The sequence below is a fragment of the Gouania willdenowi genome, chromosome 21, assembly GCF_900634775.1.
Source record: "Gouania willdenowi chromosome 21, fGouWil2.1, whole genome shotgun sequence".
NCBI lineage: Eukaryota > Metazoa > Chordata > Actinopteri > Blenniiformes > Gobiesocidae > Gouania > Gouania willdenowi.
Genome location: NC_041064.1, coordinates 33,923,267 through 33,945,791, shown reverse-complemented (window position 1 = coordinate 33,945,791; position 22,525 = coordinate 33,923,267). Strand labels below are relative to the sequence as shown.

The window sequence follows — 22,525 nt, the reverse complement described above, 5'->3', positions numbered from 1 at the left end:
AACTTCGATATATTTACAATAATTAGAATTATAATAATACAGAAAATGTAAATATTTATTTATCCACAATACAGCAACAATAATAATTAAAACTGTTTTTAAACTTAGTATCAAACTAAGTTAGTATGATAATTGTAAATACCGAGCAGTAAATATTAAGCAACAAATGAAGAACAATAATTAGCAGGGAAGAAAAACAATATTTTTAAATATGAATGCTTTGTAAGAATAAAATGTAAATGTTTTCAAGTAATAAAATTGTAATGTGTGGACAGAGTGCAGCGTTAATATAATCTCTGATGAGACCAAGCAGACACACATTCTAATAGCATCCTGTGCAAAGCATGCTGGGAAACGCTCAGGGTTTTAAAGGAGGAATTCACAGAGGTCAGAGGTCACGGAAAATGAGTGCGGATCACATCACAAGGATCGCAATAAAACCTGTGAACTTCTCCTTTAAATCCACACCTGTGACACGCTCACATGCACACGTATGACCTTTAACCTGCGTCTGTTCCATCCCATAATCCTCAGATTTAAGTAACGCTGACTGAGTCCATGACAGTCACTCTGTGTCAGTGCAGCATTTAAAGTGTAAAGATTATTACACCAGTGTTCAGACGCCTCAGTGTGTGTGTGTACGTGTGTGTACATGTGTGTTTGTGTGTGTGTTTGTGTACATGTGTGTTTGTGCATTTGTGTGTGTACATGTGTGTTTGTGCATTTGTGTGTGTACATGTGTGTGTGTGTTTGTGTACATGTGTGTGTGTGTTTGTGTACATGTGTGTTTGTGCATTTGTGTGTGTACATGTGTGTTTGTGCATTTGTGTGTGTTTGTGTACATGTGTGTTTGTGCATTTGTGTGTGTACATGTGTGTGTGTGTTTGTGTACATGTGTGTTTGTGCATTTGTGTGTGTACATGTGTGTTTGTGCATTTGTGTGTGTGCGTGTGTGACTGTGTGTTTGCGTGAACATGTGTGTGTCTGTAAGTCTGTCGGTGTATGTGTGCATGTATACATGTCTGTGTGTGTGTGTGTGTTTGCGTGTACGTGTGTGTCCGTGTCTGGTGATGCAGGTGATGATCTGTGTGTACGTGTGTGTGTATCAGAGTGTGTGTCTGTGTGTATGTGCGTGTATGTGTGTGTACATTGTGTGTGTCTGTGTGCGTGTACACGTGTGTGTGTGTTTGTGTACTGTGATGCAGGTGATTGATCTGTGTGTGTATCAGTGTGTGTGTGTGTGTATATGCAGCAGAAGAATCTTTCTCATTCTAACAACACAGCTACGTTTACGTTTGTTTGTGTAAAACCAGCTTTAATTCAGAAACTGGAGGAATTTCCTACTTTTCCGCATTCCTAAGTGTCAACAGTAGAATGCATCAGCGCACACGGTGAAAAAGTGCACGTTAACACACTTTGCTCCGTCTGTATCCATCTGGCTATGAAACAGTTGTGTGTCATCACTACTGTGTGTGTGTAACAGCAGCGTGCACGTTGTCAGTGCAGAGTGTGTGTTTTGCAGGTTTGAGAGAAACAAGTACGAGGTGGATGATAGAGTATGATCCCACAGGGCCCCCTGCTTCGTTACCATGGAGACGGAGATGTTCGCATCAAGTGAAGCAGGTTCATTGTCTTCCTACATGATAAGCTGTTTTAAATGTTAGAATAGAACTTTATTGGCCAAGTTATGTAAGTTATACACACGAGGAATTTGACTTGGTGAACTGTGCTCTCTCCAATAGTGTAAACATTAAATAATAACAATTAACTACAAAAAAATATAAACATAAATATAAACAGTAGTTAGACTAATATGTGCAAAACTAAATAAAATAATATAACAAGATAAGATAATAATAATAATAATAATAATAATAATAATAATAATAATAATAATAATAATAATAATAATAGTGCAGTGTTGAGTAGTGCACATGAACATTCTCAGTGACAGATTGATTTTAGTTCCAGGGTTATTTCACAGAAACAGGTGAAATGTTTATTGCTTAATGGAGCTGATGTGACTGAACATCAGTGTTATCCATACTGTAGTGTTTTACCTGCGTTGTGTTTGGCCAAATATTTGTCTTTGTACTGTTTCTTCTTCTTTCCAAACCAAGTACAGCTGGCCTGTTGCTCCTGTTTGGTCTTCTCCATGGCCATGCACGCCACTCGCCTGAAGCACGCACACACACACACACACACACACACAGGGGAAGTCAGTAGGCAACAAGTAAGAAAAAAATCGATTCTGCGATATATCGTGATATTTCACTGCGCGATTATCAATCCAAAAGAATTCCAAATCAATTTTTTAATCCTGTTTTTTTTTTTTTTTTTAACAATAAAACTCTTTAATTGCACTAACATATGCATAGCACGTGTCAGTAAATCACATCAGACCTTGTTAGACTACATCACTCCTCAATGCATTTCAGCTGAAAGGCTGCACTTTATTTTCATAAAACATACTGGACACTTTGATAGATGTATGTGGTTACTTAAAAAAAAGAAAAAAGAATGGTAACACTTTACTTCAAGTTTTATACATAAGGCTAATATTACACGGTCATTATTAGGATATGATTAGCATTAATAAGGTGTTATGAAGGCTGTCATTAAGTGTGGTTTGTAAACCTAAGCAGACTAGATCCCTCCATCTAACCCAAAAAATGCCAACATAGCTCCAAAAATGTCGTAATTTAATGGACACTTAATTCATGACACCTTATTAATACTAATGACAGATAATGACAGTTTAATATCAGCCTTATGTAAAAAAAAAAAAAACAAACTTAGTGTTACCAAAAAAATTTAAAAACTTAACAGAAACAGAATCTGTTGTAGAAGCAAAAGTTATACTTGAAAAATGTAATTTCACAGTTTAATAAACATACCACTGGTTTGAATTACAGTTAGTTACCATTTAGTTTTAAAAAAAAAATGAAATAAATTGTATTTCATACCATTTTATACTTGTAAAGGTGAAATTTGTAATTATTGATATTATTGCCAGATTGATAGCAACGCAAACCCCTACTAGTCTCTGATGCACACGTAAAAAAAACACAAACACACATTCGTGTGTGTGTTAGGCACAGATAGTGAATATGTTCTGCATGCTTCGCTTTTTTAATTTAATAATTCATTTTTTATTTGTTTATCTATTCATTTTTTGTTCTCTCTGCTTCTCTTTAATTAATTTGTTTATTTTATTAATTTTGTTCTCTCTGCTTCTACTTATTTAGTTTATTTTATTTTTTAATCTCTCTGCTTCTAATTAATTATTTTATTTATTTTTTATTCTCTCTGCTTCTCTTTAATTAATTTGTCTATTTTATTAATTTTGTTCTCTCTGCTTCTACTTAATTAATTAGTTTATTTTATTTATTTTTAATCTCTCTGCTTCTAATTAATTATTTATTTTATTTATTATTTGTTCTCTCTGCTTCTCTTTAATTAATTATTTCGTTTATTTTATTTTATATACTTTTTAATCTCTCTGCTTCTCTTAAATGAATTAATTAATTTGATTATCTATTTTTTAATCCATCTGTTTCTCTTTAATTAACTAATTAATTAATTAATTTATCTATATATATATTTTTATCTCTCAGCTTCTCTTTAATTAATGAATTAGTTTATCTATATATATTTTTTAATCTCTCTGCTTCTCTTTAATTAATTAATTAATTCGTTTATCTATATGTATTTTTTTTTATCTCTCTGCTTCTCTTTAATTAATTAATTAATTCGTTTATCTATATGTATTTTTTTTTATCTCTCTGCTTCTCTTTAATTAATTAATTAATTCGTTTATCTATATGTATTTTTTTTTTATCTCTCTGCTTCTCTTTAATTAATTAATTAATTAATTTGTTTATCTATATGTATTTTTTTTTTAATCTCTCTGCTTCTCACCACTCCTGTAGCTCAGGTGATGGGATAAGTCCAGCCGTGCCGTTCTTGGTGTTCTCCAGCTTCCCCTGCCACCAGTTGTGGTCATCCTTGGAGATGATCTGGAGGACGTCCCCCACCGTGAAGCAGACCCCCGCCTCCTTACAGGGGATCAGCTCGTCCTTGGAGGGGTCATACGCAAACTGAGCACGCACGTAAATCTGAGGAGAGACGCAGTCAAACATCAGTAGGAGAAGATGGTGACGTTCCATCATGGAGGGTTTCCCACTTCCAAGTGTGTGTTTGTGTTCCTTCACAGCACAGGCACTAGTTGTGTATCCGTCCTACACACACACACACACAAACACAAACGCACAGGAGCGTAAAGTTTGAGCGTCTCTTCTTTAGTTCTTACCTTCACACACATTTTCTCCTTGATTGCAGCGCAGGGTTCACTCTAGGATTTGAAAGCATCACACACACACATCATGCAGAGAAACATCTGAACTTTGCTGCCCCCTGCTGGTTTCACAAAAATCCACATCATTTATCCTCATTGTTTTTTTTTTTTTTTACAAGATCAGCCAAAACCTTCTGATATGTCCTGTTTATTTGATCTATTTAAATTTATATCAACTAAAAAAACTATTTAAATAAATAAACAATCCTTTAAAACTTTTCCTATTTATTGTTCATTAAAAAAGGGATATAAATTTTTTTTTAATTAATTACTTATGTAATGTAATTAAAAGCAATTATATATACATATATATCAGATATACTGTAATTGGATTTCAGACCGGGGTGGTGGTCTCCCTTTTTATGAAAGGGGATCGGAGGGTGTGTTCCAAATATGCTCCTCAATCTCCCCGGTAAGATCTATTCAGGGGTACTGGAAAGGAGGGTTCCCCGGATAGTAGAACCTTGGATCCAGGAGGAGCAAAGCGGTTTTCGTCCTGGTCGTGGAACTGTGGACCAGTGCATGCGACTTTGCCCAACCAGTGCACATGTGTTTTGTGGACCTGGAGAAGGCATTAGACCGTGTCCCTCAGGGATTCCTGTGGGTCCTCCGGGAGTAGGGGGTACCGGACCCCCTGATAAGGTCAGTCCGTTCCCTGTACGACTGGAGTCAGAGCTTGGTCCACATTGCCGTCAGTAAGTCAAACTGGTTTCCAGTGAGGGTTGGACTCCGCTAGGGCTGCCCTTTGTCACGGATTCTGTTCAGAACTTTTATAAACATAATTTCTAGGCGTAGCCAGTGAGTTGAGGGGGTCCGGTTTGCATCACTGCTTTTTGCAGACGATGTGGTCCTGTTGGCTCCATCAAGCCGTGACCTTCAGCTCTCACTGGATTGGTTCGCGGCCGAATGTGAAGCTGCTGTGATGAGAATCAGCACCTCTAAATATGAGTCCATGGTTCTCGACTGGAATAAGGTGGAGTGCCTTCTCTGGGTAGGGGATGAGGTCCTGCCCAAAGTGGAGGAGTTCAAGTACCTCGGGGTGTTGTTCACGAGTGAGGGAAGGATGGAGCGAGAGATTGACAGGTGGATTGATGCGGCGTCTGCACTGATCTGTCGTGGTGAAGAGGGAAATGAGCCAAAAGGCAAAGCTCTTGATTTACAGGTTGATCAATGTTCCTACCCTCACCTAAGGTCATGAGTTTTGGGTCATGACCGAAAGAACAAGATCGCAGGTACAAGTGGCCAAAATGAGTTTCCTCTGTAGGGTGGCTGGGCTCTCCCTTATGCTGCGTTCACACTGAATGCGTCACGACCAGATTACATACAAAGTCAATGGATGCATCTCAGATGCAGCGGTGCGGTCCGATCCGCGCATCAAGAGCGTTGGCCGTGCGAGAGCGCTCCCAATTTTTCCTCATATTCTCAAGAGTTGAAAATATTGAACTCCAGCGACTGTTTCGTATGACGAAAGCCAATCAGCGTTTTTGTTGACGATGACGTCAGGCGTCGTTCACCCATTCAACCATGGAGTAGAAGCTGTGTGTGACCACCTGGAGCTGTATGACACGGCCTTTATAACAAGGACCAGACTAGGAAGGATCAGGTGTGGAGGAGAATCAGCGAGGAGGTGGTAGTAGCAGAAAAAGTTCTCTGTAGCACTGAGTTAGGATAGCATTAGCCGCTAATCACACTGGCTTTTTTTCACTGCTGGTTTATGTTTGTGAGAGGAGAAAAAGGAGCGCAGCTACTCGCTTCAGCAGGCAGTGAAACTCACCAAGTTGGATGTGCTGCTGGTGGGCGGGGCTTCGCTTCAAAAGCGCATATGAAGCGAATGAGGACATTTTCTGATCCTGCGAAACGTTTCGTGCGGCAGATGCATTCAGTTAGATTGTTTGATTGATATTCTAAAACTATTAATTTTTATGAAAGCATTAGTTAGTTAGAATACAATTCCTAATTTAGTCATTCAGTGTCATACACACTTCTGTATTTATTTATACTAAATTAGAAGAAACATTTTGATTCTCTAAGAGGTATTTTTTCAATTTCAATTTAAATGACCATATATAAGTGAAAGAAAAAATTTAGGTAAAACAATGATTTAATTTTTTTTTTGCATTAAATGAATTAATCTTGATTTAAAAATTTAAAATATATTTAATTTATACTCCACAGTCTCTCATTTGATCATAGGAGTGAATGGGTGACTGTGAATTCGTCTGCAAATGTATAACTACATAAATAAAAAACTAATAACAATAATAAAATACATTATAATAATGGTGTTCTATTTATGAAGCTAAATATCCATTTTATTCTGTAAAAATCTTTAATGTCTCTGTTGAATTTCTGAATATTAAATTGTTAACTAAAATATTTTACATGTTTCCAAAAATTCTAACTAATCTTTTGATTATTGACTTTCTATGAGGATTGATGTTAAACTATTAACGATCTTTATTTAAACTAATAAAGTAACAGTTTTATTGCTTTATTATTATATGATTTTCACCATTATTCACAACTATTTTGTGTCTAATAATTTTATATATTTTATTTCTGTGTGTAGATAAATAATCTTTTATTTATAATTTATGGTTTTAATGCAATTAAGAATATATTTCATTATAATTTATTTTGGTAATTTAAATGTATTAATTAATTAATTTTGTATTTTAAAGTAATTCATCCATCCATACAATTAGTAGCAGATGATAATTCGTGTGTCGTGTTATGTTGGATACTGATTGGTTGAGGAGTGTTAGCTTGGGATTGGCAATGAGGTGAACTTTGACCTTTGTGGAAGTGAACCAATGCCTGTGCTGTGGTGGTTACCATGGATACACACAGTTTTAAAGCAGGAAGTGAAGGAGACAGTTTAGTGTTTACAGTGTCGTACAAATACTTTAATCAGTCACTTCATCTCAAACTGCTTCAAAAGAACAAATGAAGATTTCACACACTTTCATCACATTTTCTCACACAAGCTTTAGGACTTTTTAGATGTTAATTTAGGACAATTATTCACAATAAATGAGGGTTAGAGCTGATGAACAAATGGGAAAATTTAAAACAAAGTTTAGATTCTAGGATTAAGTTAGAAATGCTAAGAAAAAGGCAGAAATCAAAGATTAAATGTAAAAAACTGAGGTCAGAATTTAGATTTTATTTTCATATTTCTTTTTCACTGGCTCTAACATTTGTCTATTGGCGTCTCTTAACCTCCACTTAGAATTATCCATTACTACAACTTGAGCTTTTTTTTCTCCATTTCACAAACCTTTTCAACCTCACATCAGATGCACATTTTGCGGGGGCAGAGGGGGCATTGCCCCCCCAAGTGGTTTATTACAGTTTTCCCAAATTTATTTGAAAAAATAGAGTTCTTAATATAATGTACATAGTATACAAATATTTTAAGTGCCATAAAACAAAGTGACTGCACAATATATATATTAATTCATTTGTTGTTCGTTTAAAAATACAAGTCACTTTTTGGCGCTTGAGTCATGTGACTTGGTTCTTCTGTTGTGCAATTCTTCTTCACCATGTAAATGGTGAAGAAGCAAAAATGAAGCAGAAAGCGTTTGTCGGCCTGATTTTATCAGGAATTTACAACATTAATCTAAAAATGAGGATTTTTAATGACAGGGTCAGCCTCACAGAGGGCGGATACATTTTATTTGTTTTACAGCAGTTTTACTGTGTTTTGGACTAAATACTGGGATTCATTGGATTTTTGAATATCTGAGGAAGATCCTGAGACATGGATTCAGTAAGACATGGTGTCGCTTTAAATGTGAGAACGCTTGTGAAATGCTGCTGTATTTATTTATTTACATTCTATATATTTAGTTCTATTTTTTATTTTGCCCCCCTGGCAAGAATCTCAAACTCTGACTAATCAAAAACATCTTAAATGCCTGAGTGAAAGGAAACATGGAACACAGTATATGTGTGTGTGTGTGTGTGTGTGTGTGTGTTATTACCTGTCGTCCTTTGGGCTGGATGGTGGACGGCAGGTCCTGTTGGGGTCGACCATTGGTGACAGAAAGAGTTAAAGGTTAAAGGTCAGACTCTCGAACGTTGACAGAAAAAAACAAACAACACATTTTGAAGTAAATCAGTGAAAAACAGAAAGAGAAGTCGTGTCATGTGTTAAAGCAGATTTGCAACAAGCAAGCAAAGCAGCAAACAAGCCACGCCCTCACAGGCCACGCCCTCACAGGACACGCCCTCACAGGACACTTTATGAGGCACACCCTGATACTGTCAGTGTGGGGGTCAGTAGAACTGATCACATGATCAATGAAAAATCAGGGAGGACTATTTCTTATTAAATATCCCTCAAATTTCCACAGGAACTAAATTTCAGGAATTTTCTGAATATTCAACAATATAAACTTTTCATGAGAATTATTTATTGAAATTATTTATTGGAATTATGAGGAAATTGGGAGTAAATTTTAAATAACTGATGCAGATATTTTATATGATGCTAAAATAGATTTTCCCAACTATAATTAAAGTCCCTGTTTAGGGAAAACTTTTAAATGTGAAAATTTCCCATGAATTTCCATGGAAAGTTTTCAACTATTAATATATGATATATAATGCAGTGATTTAAAATTAATCCCAATTTCCAGGTAATTCCAATAAATAATTCCCAGCAAATGTTTATACTCTTGAGTATTCCCCAAATTCCAGAGTTTAAGTTCCATGTTGATATTCTATTTGGTCACTTTCTCACTTCAAATGTTTTCAGAAGTTTCAGAAAGATGCAAAATCAACGGAGATATTTATCCTCAGTGTGCTTCAGGTTTTTGTTGTTGTAGATTCCATACGCATCTTGGGAAACTTGGAAGTATGTCAGTGGGAACGCTCACCATCCTATTTATACTTATAGTATAGAGTAGACATTATAAACTCATTGAGTTTGTAGTGTATAGTAGGGAGTGTGACATTTAAAACACAGCTAAAGTTTAGCGTTCTGAAACATCTGACACTGTTATTTGAAGCATGAAGTTCTTTCTTTACGACTTCAACTAACATATTTAGCAAAATAATGACAAGAAATCAAAATTTTCTCAGAAAATAAAGTTTTTTTGGTGTGTTTTCTCAACAGTCACTACCACTGTCTGTCTGTAGGGGGCAGTCACTACCACTGTCTGTCAGTAGGGGGCAGTCACTACCACTGTCTGTCTGTAGGGGGCAGTCACTACCTCTGTCTGTCTGTAGGGTCAGTCACTACCTCTGTCTGTCTGTAGGGGGCAGTCACTACCACTGTCTGTCAGTAGGGGGCAGTCACTACCTCTGTCTGTAGGGGGCAGTCACTACCTCTGTCTGTCTGTAGGGGGCAGTCACTACCACTGTCTGTCTGTAGGGGGCAGTCACTACCTCTGTCTGTCAGTAGGGGGCAGTCACTACCTCTGTCTGTCTGTAGGGGGCAGTCACTACCACTGTCTGTCAGTAGGGGGCAGTCACTACCTCTGTCTGTCTGTAGGGGGCAGTCACTACCTCTGTCTGTCTGTAGGGGGCAGTCACTACCTCTGTCTGTCTGTAGGGGGCAGTCACTACCACTGTCTGTCTGTAGGGGGCAGTCACTACCACTGTCTGTCTGTAGGGGGCAGTCACTACCTCTGTCTGTCTGTAGGGGGCAGTCACTACCTCTGTCTGTCAGTAGGGGGCAGTCACTACCAGTCAATAATACCTCATAAAGTAACCTGTGAGTATCTTAAGTTTCCACCATCAGGAGCCACAGCTTTAGGAGGCACACCAATTTGTTACCTGAGATATCGGACACGTAAATAAGGACATGAATGTGTGTGTGGGTGGGTGTGTGAGGGGGAGGGGGCGGAGCATTCTTCAACACGACTCATCGACTCGAGACGATCTCAACTCACAAAATATGGAAAAAAAAAATACAAATACATAAAACGAGAAACGTTGACACAAAATGACGCTGAGTGATCAGTTGGATTCCTCGGCTGTTTTGTCGTGTCGGACGCTTCTAAAAGACGACTTCTTACCAAGATAGAACTGTTAATGCTGCAGTGGCCATTGGCCGGAGACTGCCTGGAGACGGATGGGGAGTCTTTCTGAAATAAGACACACAGGTCAGCAGCACACACACACACACACACACACCATTCAGAGACCTGTGAAGGAGATACAGAAGATACTATAAAACTGATCATCAGGGGGTGTACAGTATATAGCGGTACAGGAGGGCGGGTGGAGTCAGACATATGCAGGGTCGCACGCAGCCCTCGGCCTAATTTTGTGTAGCCCCCGAAGTATAGAAAAGGATTCCAAAAACACACAAAATGATAAAAAATACACAAGGACAGGACAAAAATAACAGAAGAATATACAAAACGACAGAAAAATCACAAAGATGACAAAAAAAATTACACAATTTACAAAATGACTCCAAAAACACAAAGCATGACAGAAAAATACACAAAATGACTTTAAAAAAACACACAAAATGACAGAAAAATACACAAAAAGACTGAATAATACACAAAAAGAGGACAAAAATAACAGAAGAACATACAAATTACCTCCAAAAACACATAAAACTAAAGAAAACCACAAAAATATACCAATTATACAAAGTAAAGGAAAACACAGAACCCTTTTCATCTTCTCTGTGTTATTGTTCAAATTACTCATTATTCTAATGATGACATCACGTGGCCCATAGATGAGATAATTACATTTTAGTAGCTCTGCTGTGATAGAAGTTATCATCTTTGGTCCATATGAATATAAATATATACAGAACACTTTATAGATGTGATGTATACAATTTATATCAGACATATAAACTTATGAGGCTCCCATTAACCAGAATATTATTAATAATACAATAAAAACACACTTTAGGTGACGGCAATCTGTCTGGACGGGTCCCAGTCACAAGATAACATGATGACTAGTTAAAGTGTAACACCTACTAGTCCAAGTGATCAATATGACCAAGGTTTGGAATTTTTCCTGCTTTTAAGGAGGAAAGAGAACGACGAGAGGACGCAGTGTTGCTCCATCAGGGTGTTTGAGTCATTATGACGACACGTGCGTCACCATAGTGACATAGCATAGTGTGCGTGTGTGTGTGTGTGTGTGTGGGGGGGGGGGGGGGGGGGGGGGGGTGTGTCACACAGAGGGGTGTTACGCTGCTCATTCCTGAAGAGGGAGTAAAAGTGTAAAGTGTTCCGTTATCTTGGTTGTAAAATTGGTGTGCTTATGATCTGATCCAACAAAACACACACACACACACTCCTGCGCACGCACACACACACACACACACGATGAGTGACCAGGCGAGCTGTTAGTATCCAGATCAGCAGCTCAGAGAAGAGAAAGAAAAACGATCATTACCTCCATCGATGACCCCTGACTCCGATAACTGGGCACGATTTTAAAGGTGATGCTGCCACGCATTTCCCTCTGTGGACACACACACACACACACACACACATAACCCAGCCAGATGCTTTAATATAATATATGTTCATCCTTTGGTTCATTGAAATGATTTTTATCTCCTGTTTAACGTCTTTAAGGCTTTAATCAGAAAAAGACAGTGTGGTCCTCATAGATCAATAAATGCAAAATCATTTGCTCGGCAAAAAGACGTAAAAGGTTGAACTTTTGTGCAGTGCATTGTGGGAGTATAGTCCAGTAGATGAATGCATAGAAGGGTTAGGGTTTGGGTTCACCTCACTATGCAGGAAATTCTGTTTTGGCTTTCAGCGTAAATCCCAAAAGAAACATTCGCCATATTTTTATCGCAATCTACTTCCCAACCCCAGAAATGTGTTGGAAAGTCACTTTGGCAGATTTCTTGGAGGCAAGAAATTACAGTAATAATGAAGTAAAAACACTTCTATGCATCCATTTAGAGCAGTGGCGACCTCAAACGGGGTCCTAGCTCCATGGTTGATAACCCATGCTCTACAGGACTCCACATCCCACAATGCAATGTGCCAAATTTTTCCAACCTCGTCAATAAACCCAGTGTTTACAAACTCTGAGCAACAATTTCAACCTTTTAAATCTTTTTTTTCTTGGATCTTTAATCTTTAATGTATTGATCTGTGAGGTCTACATTACGTCTTTATGTCATACAACAATCATCATCATCATCTCCAGCAGCTTTAACGTTCATATTTTAGGAGTGTGTGCTCGTGTTGCTACGTGCACGTCTCACCAGCATCCTCTGCAGCTGCTCCACTGTCTGGTTAGCGACGCTGATGCTGTTTATCTCCCGGATTTCATCTCCGACGTGCAACGTTCCTGATGAGACGAGAAACAACAGAAACATTCATTTCATCTCATTTTTATATGAACTCAAGATACTTTGGACTTTTTTGACTTTCTGTTCAGAGGTTCTGAGGGAGTGGGTGTTAATGTTTGGATTACAATCATCTATTATAACTGATTTATGTTCATAATGTTATGCTGTGTGTACGGTGCGTGTGTAGGGTTTTTATTTTGAAAACAGCACCTTGTCTGTGGATCATCCCTCCGTGCATTATCCTGGCCACAATGCAGTGGTTGGAGTCGTTCATCTTCAGTGTGATTCCCTGTCAGGAAGAAATTAAATGCCATCAGATAAACACAGATAAACACCGTCTCATGTTGCTTACTGGATTTAAAATGAAAAAGTTACAACGTACAGTCTGGAAAATACTGTTATATGTTATGTACAGTAATTGCACTTTCACTGTGTATTTGACTGTACATTTCCTGTATTCTTTTAGGGAGACAATTGAACATTCTGTCCAGGAACTGCAGATGAAAAATAGCCTTTTGGCAAAATCGGGTATATTTTCAGTATTGATATTATTGTACACTGTTAAATAAACCAATAAATAAAATCAAATAAATAAAATACAGTGCCGGTACCTTAAAAATATTATCACTTTATTTGAAGCAAATAGGTAATTATTTTAACAAAATATTCCCAGGAATGAAATCAAAACAATTAAAATAAAATTAGAATAAAAAATTAAAGAATGTAAAATATAAATTATCAAGATTTCCAATTGACTACATATTAGATTATTGGTACTGAATTAATCTATTTAAAACTATAAAAAGATAATCTTATTATGAAATAGATATTTTTCCCTACATTACTTTGAAAAAGAAATTCTTCTGAAAGTTTAGTTTCAAATAATCCTCACATTACTCTGAATATATACTACCTTTACTTTGAAAGTATGTCTTATTACTTTGAAAATACTGTCACTTTATAAAAAAAAGATGATAAACTAATTTTCTAAACAGCTCTTTACTTTGAAAAAATATCTTCACTTTATTGAAGAAAAATTCCACGTTTTTTTTCTGATTATTTTTCATTATTTTATATATTTTCAAATGTGAAGATATTCCTGCTAATTTGAAAGTTTTTCAATGTTTTTCTTCTTCTTCTGGTAAAATCTGAGCCTCAGCGTACCATGGGCTCGTCCGTGTTCTTCTGGAACTGAACCAGTCGGACTCTGGTGACGTTTTCCAGGTCCACGTCTCCGTTGACGCTGTCCGGAGAATCTCCGTTCAGGTACGGAGACAAAGGAGGAGGCGTGACACGCAGAGCCGCATCACTGTAGACCTCATGGGCCACCACGTCGTGGGCTTGTAACAAAGCCTGTGATTGGACGAAAAGGAGAAGGAGACACGAGTGTGAGAAAAAAAACCTTCAATGAATAAACGCACAACATGAAATACAAAAACACACAAAATGACAGAAAAAGACATGAAACAACAGCAAAGACACAAAAAGGAAACACAAAATGAGTCCAAAAACCCACAAGATGACTTTAAAGTAGACAAAAATAACAGAAAAATATAAAAAACAACAAAAATACACAAAATTACTTATAACACAGAAAACAGCAAAAACACAAAAAATTAAAGAATTATATACAATATGATCACAAAAACACACAAAAGTATTACTCAACTACACAAAACAACAAAACACACACAAAATGATAGAATAAATTACAAATCCACAACAAAAATACACAAAAGACAACAAAAATACACAAAATTACTCCAAACAAGATGACCAATAAATACACAAACACAATGAGTAAACAAACACAAAACAACAAAAGCAAACAAAATGGGAGAATAATATATTCAATGATGACAAAAACACAAAATTATTCCAAAAATATACAAAACAGCAACAAAAACACACAGAATAATTCAAAAAAATACACAAAACAACAAAAAAACAAATTGAGAAAACAATGAACACAATGACAACAAAAGTACACAAAATGAGAGAATAATAAATACAATAAAAATTAAAATACACAAAATGACACTAAAAATGCAGAAAAATTGACAATGACAACAAAACAACAACAAAAAAGATAAAACATGACCACAACCTAACTAAACGCCTTTGTTCTGTCCTGTATTAATGCTCAGATTGATCAATAACATGAATGCTGATCATGCGACTCACACACACACACAGGTTATAGATCATTGATGGGAACCATCACTATGATGGATAAACAGCACAGCAGGTCCTCTGTGATTGGATGAAATCCTCCAGGTCAGACTCTTTCAAATCTAAACAAACATCACTTGATTATAACGTTTCAACTCTTTCTACCCCGACATTGTCAAATACATGTCCGTCCTAATCCATAATCCCTCTTTACAAATCCCAATTTGTTCTACTTCATTCATAATAGAACTCATAAACCTACTGATTTACTCAATTCAATGTTTTTTCCCACGTCGACTTAAACAAGCTACAAGCTGGGCAATTCTTCTATTTATCATCATTATTTTTTTTATCTTTGAAAGATTAACCAGTGTTGACCTTGAAAATAATCTTTTTGATCACGAGTGTAGGAGAACAAGGTCAAATCTAATGTTAAATCAGCACATTTCTGTTGTGTAAAAATATAACAAAAACAACAATAGTGAACTCTATTAAATCGTATTTAGCACGTTTATGTTTGGCACAATTTCATTAAGTTTAATAGTCTGATTAAACCAGTGGTTCTAAACCTTTACAGCCCGCGACCACCAAAATAAAGGTCCCAGAGCTCAGGGACCCCCACTGTAGCTGAAGGTGGTTGAACACAGACATGAACATTGAAGAACAGTCATGTGGAGACAGGACCATCTATAAGGGGGAATAAAGGGGAGAGATTTTTGGGGTCCATCCATAAAGTCAGCAAAATGATGGTCCATTGTTCTATGAATCTGTGATAACCACATTTATTTATTTATCTGAATAATATCCACTGTTATCCAGGAAGTTACTAATATTTATGGGATTTTAAAACGCACAGAAATTCGTTAAAAGTAGCAAATTACAAAAAATCTGGACTGAAAAAGTGGTAAAAATCGTTCAAAATGTCAATATTGGCTTAAAAGTGGCAGAAATGGGGGGGGCGGGGTTCAGATAATATAATTTAAAAAGTCTAAAAAGTAGGAATATTTAGTTTAGACTGGACAATAATGGTCATGACAAAAGGTGAATGTGGCTAAATTGTCAAAATAAGCATGAAATATAGTGAAAAGAGGTTAAAAGTGACAATAATGGATCAACATGTGTGACATTAGGTGTGAAAAGTGGTGGAAATTATTTACAAGTGCTGAAAATGTGCAGAAAAGGTACTAAAATTAGATGGAGAAGTGTCAGAAATGGGAGTAATGTTGCAAAAATGCATTAAAAGGAGCAAAAATATGGCAAGAAAAAGTGACGAAATACCAAATATGGTAAGTTTGGTGTAGTTGCAGAAAAAAGGGTAAAAAAAGGGCAAAAATGGGCTCAAATTGTTCCAAAACTATTCCTAGTTTCTTGAAGGCATCAGTGTCTCAAAACCCCAAGGTGGAGAAGACCTAGATTAGAGAAAGTGGATGAAATGGAAACAGAAATGTGTGCAAGTTCTGTAATGAAATCTGCTCCAACTCAACCTCATGTAACACTTTTATCACTGACTGAACAATTTCTGTGATTATCCTCAGTAGGAGTTGTGTGTTCGTTTGATGAAGCTGATGAAGATGATGAAGACAAAGTGTCAGTGTCAGGCTTCACCTGCTGTGTTTGTTAAAGGGCCTCCTGCACCAATATGTGAGCTGGGATCTGTCTCCACCACAGACGTCAGGAAACTGCACAAATACTTCTACTTCTTACATCTGTATGTCCTCCTCTTTATGTCGTAAAAACGACTTTAAACTCTGCGCTTTCTGTACAAGATACGACAGAAACACTGATGCACTGTAGAGTAAATGAGCAGGAAACGGACAAACAAACAAAGTAGGCGACAGACTATAGTTAAGGGTTGATTTAGTGCTCCGTTTTTGTTTTCATTATTTGTGTTTTTGGAGTCATTTAGTGTTTTATAGTTGTTGTTCATGTAAATCTGTTACTTTTGTGTATTTTAGCAGTCGTATTGTGTATTTTTTTAGTTGTCTTTTTGTTATTTTTCTCTCACTTTGTGTATTTACTATTTATTTGTGTATTTGGAGTCATTTCACGTACTATTGTTGTCTTTACATGCTTTTTGAGTCATTTTGTGTATTTTTGCTGTCATCTTGAAGATTTTCTCTCTTTTTGCATATTTCTTGCGCTTATTTGAGTTTTTGGAATTATTTAGTGTATTTCTATTCACGCTTGCTTTTTTGGTTATTTTGTGTATTTTTGTTGTAATTTTGTACATATTTCACTTATTTCACGTTATTTTTAGCCCTTATTTGTGTTTTTGGTTTCATCTACAGTATTGTTGTTGTCTTTACATGTGCTTTTTACATCATTTTGTTTAGTTTTTCTCTCATTATGTGTATTTTTTTGTCATTAAGAGTCTTTTTGTGTATTTTAGTGTCTATTTGTGTTTTTGGAGTCAGTGTATTGTTGTTGCCTTTACTGTGCTTTTTGAGTCATTGTGTGTATTTTTGTTATTTTGTCATGTTTTTTTTTTAGGTCATTTTGTGTTTTATAGTTATTGTTAATGCAAATCTGTTACTTCCATGTATTTCTGTAGTCATCTTGTGTATTGTTTTTGTCCTTTTGTGTATTTCTGTATGTTTTTTGCATCTTTTTTTTTAATTTTCCTTAGGGGGACCCCACTAAATTAGAGGGGCCACGTGTCTGTTAGTCGCCCATTTCTGTTTGAAATGCTAAATAAATGCCGTTATTATAGCATTAGTAGCACAGGCTACATACCTGAGCTAACATTGAATAAGTAGTTAAAATGATGAACGATTCCCTAACAGAAGGTTTAATGATACATTTGTGGAGAATGGTACAAAAAAAATTCAATAAACACTTAAAGAGACTAATATTACTGAAAAAAAAGTCATAAAAATGACAAACCACAAGTGATATAAAGTTGTTGAAAGTTATTTTTTTTGTTCTTAAGTAAAATATTCAACATGTACTTTTTACTTTTACTGAAGTAAAGAAGGTGAGTCTCTACATTGTAACACAAGTATTTGTACTTTTCCTGATGTGAAGGTGAACTTGTGGCTTCTCTGTGCGTCGGACATTCCCTGAACTCACCATGAAGTGCGGCTGAGTCAGAATCCGTCGTAGTTCTTTAGCTTCGTGGTTCTCTGGGTAGCAGGAGATCTCTTCCAGTACCTGACAACACACACACACACACACAGCAGAGTGTGAAGCTGTTTGAAAGCACAGCGTTCCTTCACCTGCAGCAGCGGAGGAAACCAACAACGCTCCGATGAGTCGGAGCACAACTGGGAACCACTCAAGAGGCTCCGCCCACTGCTCTTTTTGACGTGAGTGGGTTTGATGTGAGCCTCAGTTATTTTACGCCTGACTGGTGAATGTGGCATTGAGGAGGTGAGGCCCCAAACTGTGTGTGTGTGTGTGTGTGGTGTGTGTATGTGTGTGGAGTCAAACAAGGGATGAGAAGAATTGAGTACAAATACTTTATACCATCCTGTAAAGACCTTTTGTTTGAACTATTTCCACCAACATGGACTGCAGGGTGTCACGCACTAGATGGTGAAACACAGATGTTGTGAGATGAGGTCTTACATATTCCAGATGTTTCATCGCGCCACTTGCTCCGTCCTGGAAAGGGTTCTTGATTGGGAGAAGACAGGGAGAATGTTACACAGGTGAACATCAGGAACATCCAGAACCGCCTCCGAGATTCACTTAAATCCAAGATTTCAGGTGAGCAGAAGAACTGTGGTGTTAGTTAGACGTCTACAGCAGAAGCTCCGCCCACAGGAAGGATTAGATCACGGCAGTGTTAGCATTAGCGCTACGTCAGTAATGAAACTCCAGGACTTCATCAGGGTTAGTTGAAAGCATGAAGGCACCGCAGAGAGGAAATAGACGTTTGAAGGAAGTGTTAAAGGTTCAAGTCCCAGTGAGTCATCGTCACATTGAAGAAACCAGTTTGAGACGATATTTGTGACGTGGAGCGTTAAACTACTGGAAGGAGATCAGCAGATAGATATAGAGGGATGAAAAGCATGACTCAGCAACAAAACTCAAGTCACGGCAACAATACGCAAACCATGACTTTGCAACAAAACTATAGCCAAAACTCGAGAACAATACGCAAAACCATGACTCGGCAATGATACACAAACCATGACTTGACAATATGCAAACCATGATTTTGCAACAACTGACAAGCCACGACTCGGCAACAATATGAAAGCATGACTAGACAAACCACAACGTTAAACTGCTGGAAAGAGATGAGAAGATGGAATGCTGTGATTATAGAGGGATGAAAACCATGACTCAGCGACAAAACTCAAGCCACCACTCGGCAACAATACGTAAACCGCGACTCTGCAACTATAATCAAACCACGACTCGGCAACAATAATAATAATGCATCAATTTTATATGGCGCTTTTTTGGACACTCCAAGTCGCTTTACAGAATTAAGGGATTATTCTTTCACTCCACATTTAGTGGTGGTAAACAACTGTTGTAGCCACAGCTGCCAAAGTGTGCCATCGGCCCCTCCGACCACCACCACCACTCACTCACACACTACATTCATACCAGGCAATGTGGGTAAAATGCCTTGCCCAAGGACACAATGTCAGATACCACTGGGGTGGTCTCCCATCCACCTACTAACCAGGACAAGACCTGCTTAGCTTCCGAGATCCAACGAAATCGGACAATGACAGGCTGGTATGGCCATAATATGTAAACCACGACTCGGCAACAATGCGCAAACCTGAACTTGGCAAGAATACAAAAGCCATGACTCAGCAGCAATATGCAAAGCATGACTCGACAGCCCAAAACTCAAAAACAATACTCAAACCGCGACTCTGCAACTATACGCAAACAGCGACCCTGCAACTATACGCAAACCACGACCCTGCAACTATACGCAAACCGCGACTCTGCAACTATACGCAAACCACGACTCTGCAACTATACGCAAACCGCGACCCTGCAACTATACGCAAACCACGACTCTGCAACTATACGCAAACCGCGACCCTGCAACTATACGCAAACCGCGACTCTGCAACTATACGCAAACCACGACTCTGCAACTATACGCAAAACACGACCCTGCAACAAAACTTATGCAGGCTGTGGTGTTTAACCTCTCTGTCCTTGTTTTATTAATAATGTATTATTAGTGATTGATTTGTGGCTCTCCGTGTCTTGTTGTGTGGTGGGCGGGGCTAAAAATGCTCCGTTTATATCGAAGCCTGCGACTCCTGAGTTTGACGATGCAACGTTAGTGTTTTCAAGCACAGCTCAGTTTATTGCTGAGGTTTTCATCTCAGGGGAGTCACAAAAAGCGGTTCTCGTTACATCTGCGGTACTTGATCTATGGTGAACCAGACTCGCAGCTGAGCTAATTATCATGAAAAACCAGCTCGGCTCTTTCTAAACGGCTCTGGGATTTACAGCTCGCCCTCACACTTCACACTCTTTAACTGCTGAGAGAACAAACCAGCGGCACTTTGTGCAGCCGCTGCATTTCACCAGCGTACACTAATAAACAAACACAAACACTCCTCTTTTACTATTAACAAGGAGCTGAACAACGAGGTCCCCGAGGACTTGGACTGAAACAAGGTTCACACACAACAGCACAAAAGCTTTTATTATCATCAGGGGAAAAGTTTCAGACCAACTTTAAAGCAACTTCGTAGTGAAATTTTAGCTTTGGTTTTGTGGTTGGACAATAAATAAATGGGCTTTAAAAACCCTGCAAAATCATTACACTGACAAACAGCTTTAGACTCTTATGTATATTTAAAGAGAATAACTATAACATAAAAAATTAACAATGTAATAATAACAAACAGTTAAAGGGGATATTTGGGAATAAAAGAATATTTGAGGATAAGCTTTTGAGATGTACAGTAAGTAGCATCCACCAATATTCATCAGTGTAAAACTGTCCCATACACACAGAGTCAATCACAGGCTGATTGTGGAAAACAGACAAAAATAATAAAATTAATGTCCTGAAACGCAAATTTATTATTATCTCTTAAAATATTTACATTTTTTTACAAAACAAAATCAAGTGTAAATTGCAATCTGACACTGAATATAGCCTTGCATGCATATTTTGGGAAAATAAAACACATTTACACACAAATTGTCTTCGTAAACTGGGTGACGGAATTTTTAGAGAGACGGATTTGACAATCTTTGTTGAAAACATGATGTAATATGATGGAATTCCCCTTCTGAAACAGAAATATCTATGTTACATACAGTTCTGGGACATTATCACACATTTCCAGCATTATTTTCACTGTAAATCGGGGGTTATCTCAGTGTGTGCTTGTTTCAGCGCATTTTTGTTGTGCATAAATAAATAATTTACAACAATAATTAACTCCATTAACCGCATTAAGCATGTCTGACATGATCTTGGGAAGCTTAATAGGCTGTAATGACATCTGGTTACTTAGGGAAAGCCGATTAAACAGAAATGTGTAAACTGACATGGAAAGGACAGGGAAATGGTAAAGTGTGAAATGGAATTGGGGGAAATAAAAATCAGAGGCTGAATCTGCATGTTGCCAACTCTGCAACATGGATCATAATCTCAGCAAACTCTCTACATTCCATACAAAAAACATCAGAATACACCACCTCCAACCAACTTACTCCATGTAAGTAACTCCCACTTTGGTTTTGAATAAACTGGTTTGGATGCATCTTAAATCACCACAGTTTGACGTCGTCTGAACCAACATTGCAGCCACTGAGAGCAGCTTTGTTAAAAAGTAGAGCAGCGATAGATGAAAGATTAAGATTAAAGATGAGGAAAGAAGAAGCAGATGAATGGAGAACGGAGGTGTGAGAGAAATGCTGGTCCATACATTCACGTTGCTTTGATCACACAGAGAGTATTAACTTTACAAGCTGTATTCAAAACCACACTGTGTGTCTGAACAGTGTTTTGGCACATAGAAAGGCTTGTTATAAAGTTATAAATGCCTCCCTCAAGGATCCTACAGGCATTTTTTTGTCAATACCAAAACTTTTATTGTAGTTTTCTAGAAAATGCACCTATTTTAGCTAATTTTCATTAAAAACTGAGTGTGCAAACTCAAGACTACCACGTGACTTATGTGAATATTTCAGCTGTAAAATGTGAATTGCATTTAGAAAAATATTTTACTACATCCTAAACACCACTAAATAGTTAAATAATATCAACTTATATCAAGGTGCAACTAACTTGCTGTTTTTTCTGCCTAAACACTCCCAAATGTCATGTAATGCGATCATTGCATATTAAAAATAAGGAAAGTGGCAACTCTTAAAACTAGTTTAGTACAAAATAAGCTTTTAAAAAAAGTGATATCGATCAAAAAAATATTGTCTTTTTCTATTAGACAACATGGTTTATATATTAATCTCAATATGTAGTACTACATATTGATCTCCTGTCTAGCTCTTACTATGTGGTTTTCTGGAGAGACTAAAGCTATACAAAGGAGATTTTAATTGCTTTGATTATTTCAATTTCTTTGGCTAGATCATCAGAAACAAGTCTACTAGAGATAGAATATTTGATGTCTTTGTAGAAAGATGAGCCAAAACATTAAAAGATACTTGCCCAACAGGTCAGGGCTGTGAGGAGAGAATGAGCCTGAGTGAGTGGGCCGCTAAAGCAAACCCCCAGCTCCAGTTTGAAC

At 37.2% G+C, this 22,525-nt stretch overlaps 1 protein-coding gene across 15 annotated transcripts in view; it reads right to left on the bottom strand.

Moving 5' to 3' along the window:
* Nucleotides 1-22,525, bottom strand: part of LOC114454634 (peripheral plasma membrane protein CASK-like) — a 131,961-nt gene that overhangs the window by 10,478 nt on the left and 98,958 nt on the right. For 3 of the 15 annotated variants that reach the window (XM_028435193.1, XM_028435192.1, XM_028435194.1), the window contains 11 exons: nt 18,402-18,449; nt 17,904-17,984; nt 13,827-14,015; nt 12,873-12,951; nt 12,576-12,661; nt 11,744-11,812; nt 10,387-10,455; nt 8,347-8,382; nt 4,313-4,354; nt 3,922-4,118; nt 2,061-2,176 (listed from right to left, as the gene is read on the bottom strand). In XM_028435193.1, the coding sequence (XP_028290994.1) occupies nt 2,061-2,176; nt 3,922-4,118; nt 4,313-4,354; nt 8,347-8,382; nt 10,387-10,455; nt 11,744-11,812; nt 12,576-12,661; nt 12,873-12,951; nt 13,827-14,015; nt 17,904-17,984; nt 18,402-18,449 (1,012 nt within the window). The remainder of the gene's footprint in view (nt 1-2,060; nt 2,177-3,921; nt 4,119-4,312; nt 4,355-8,346; nt 8,383-10,386; nt 10,456-11,743; nt 11,813-12,575; nt 12,662-12,872; nt 12,952-13,826; nt 14,016-17,903; nt 17,985-18,401; nt 18,450-22,525) is intronic. The other 12 variants (XM_028435207.1, XM_028435196.1, XM_028435197.1 and 9 more) reach the window with 6 other exon arrangements.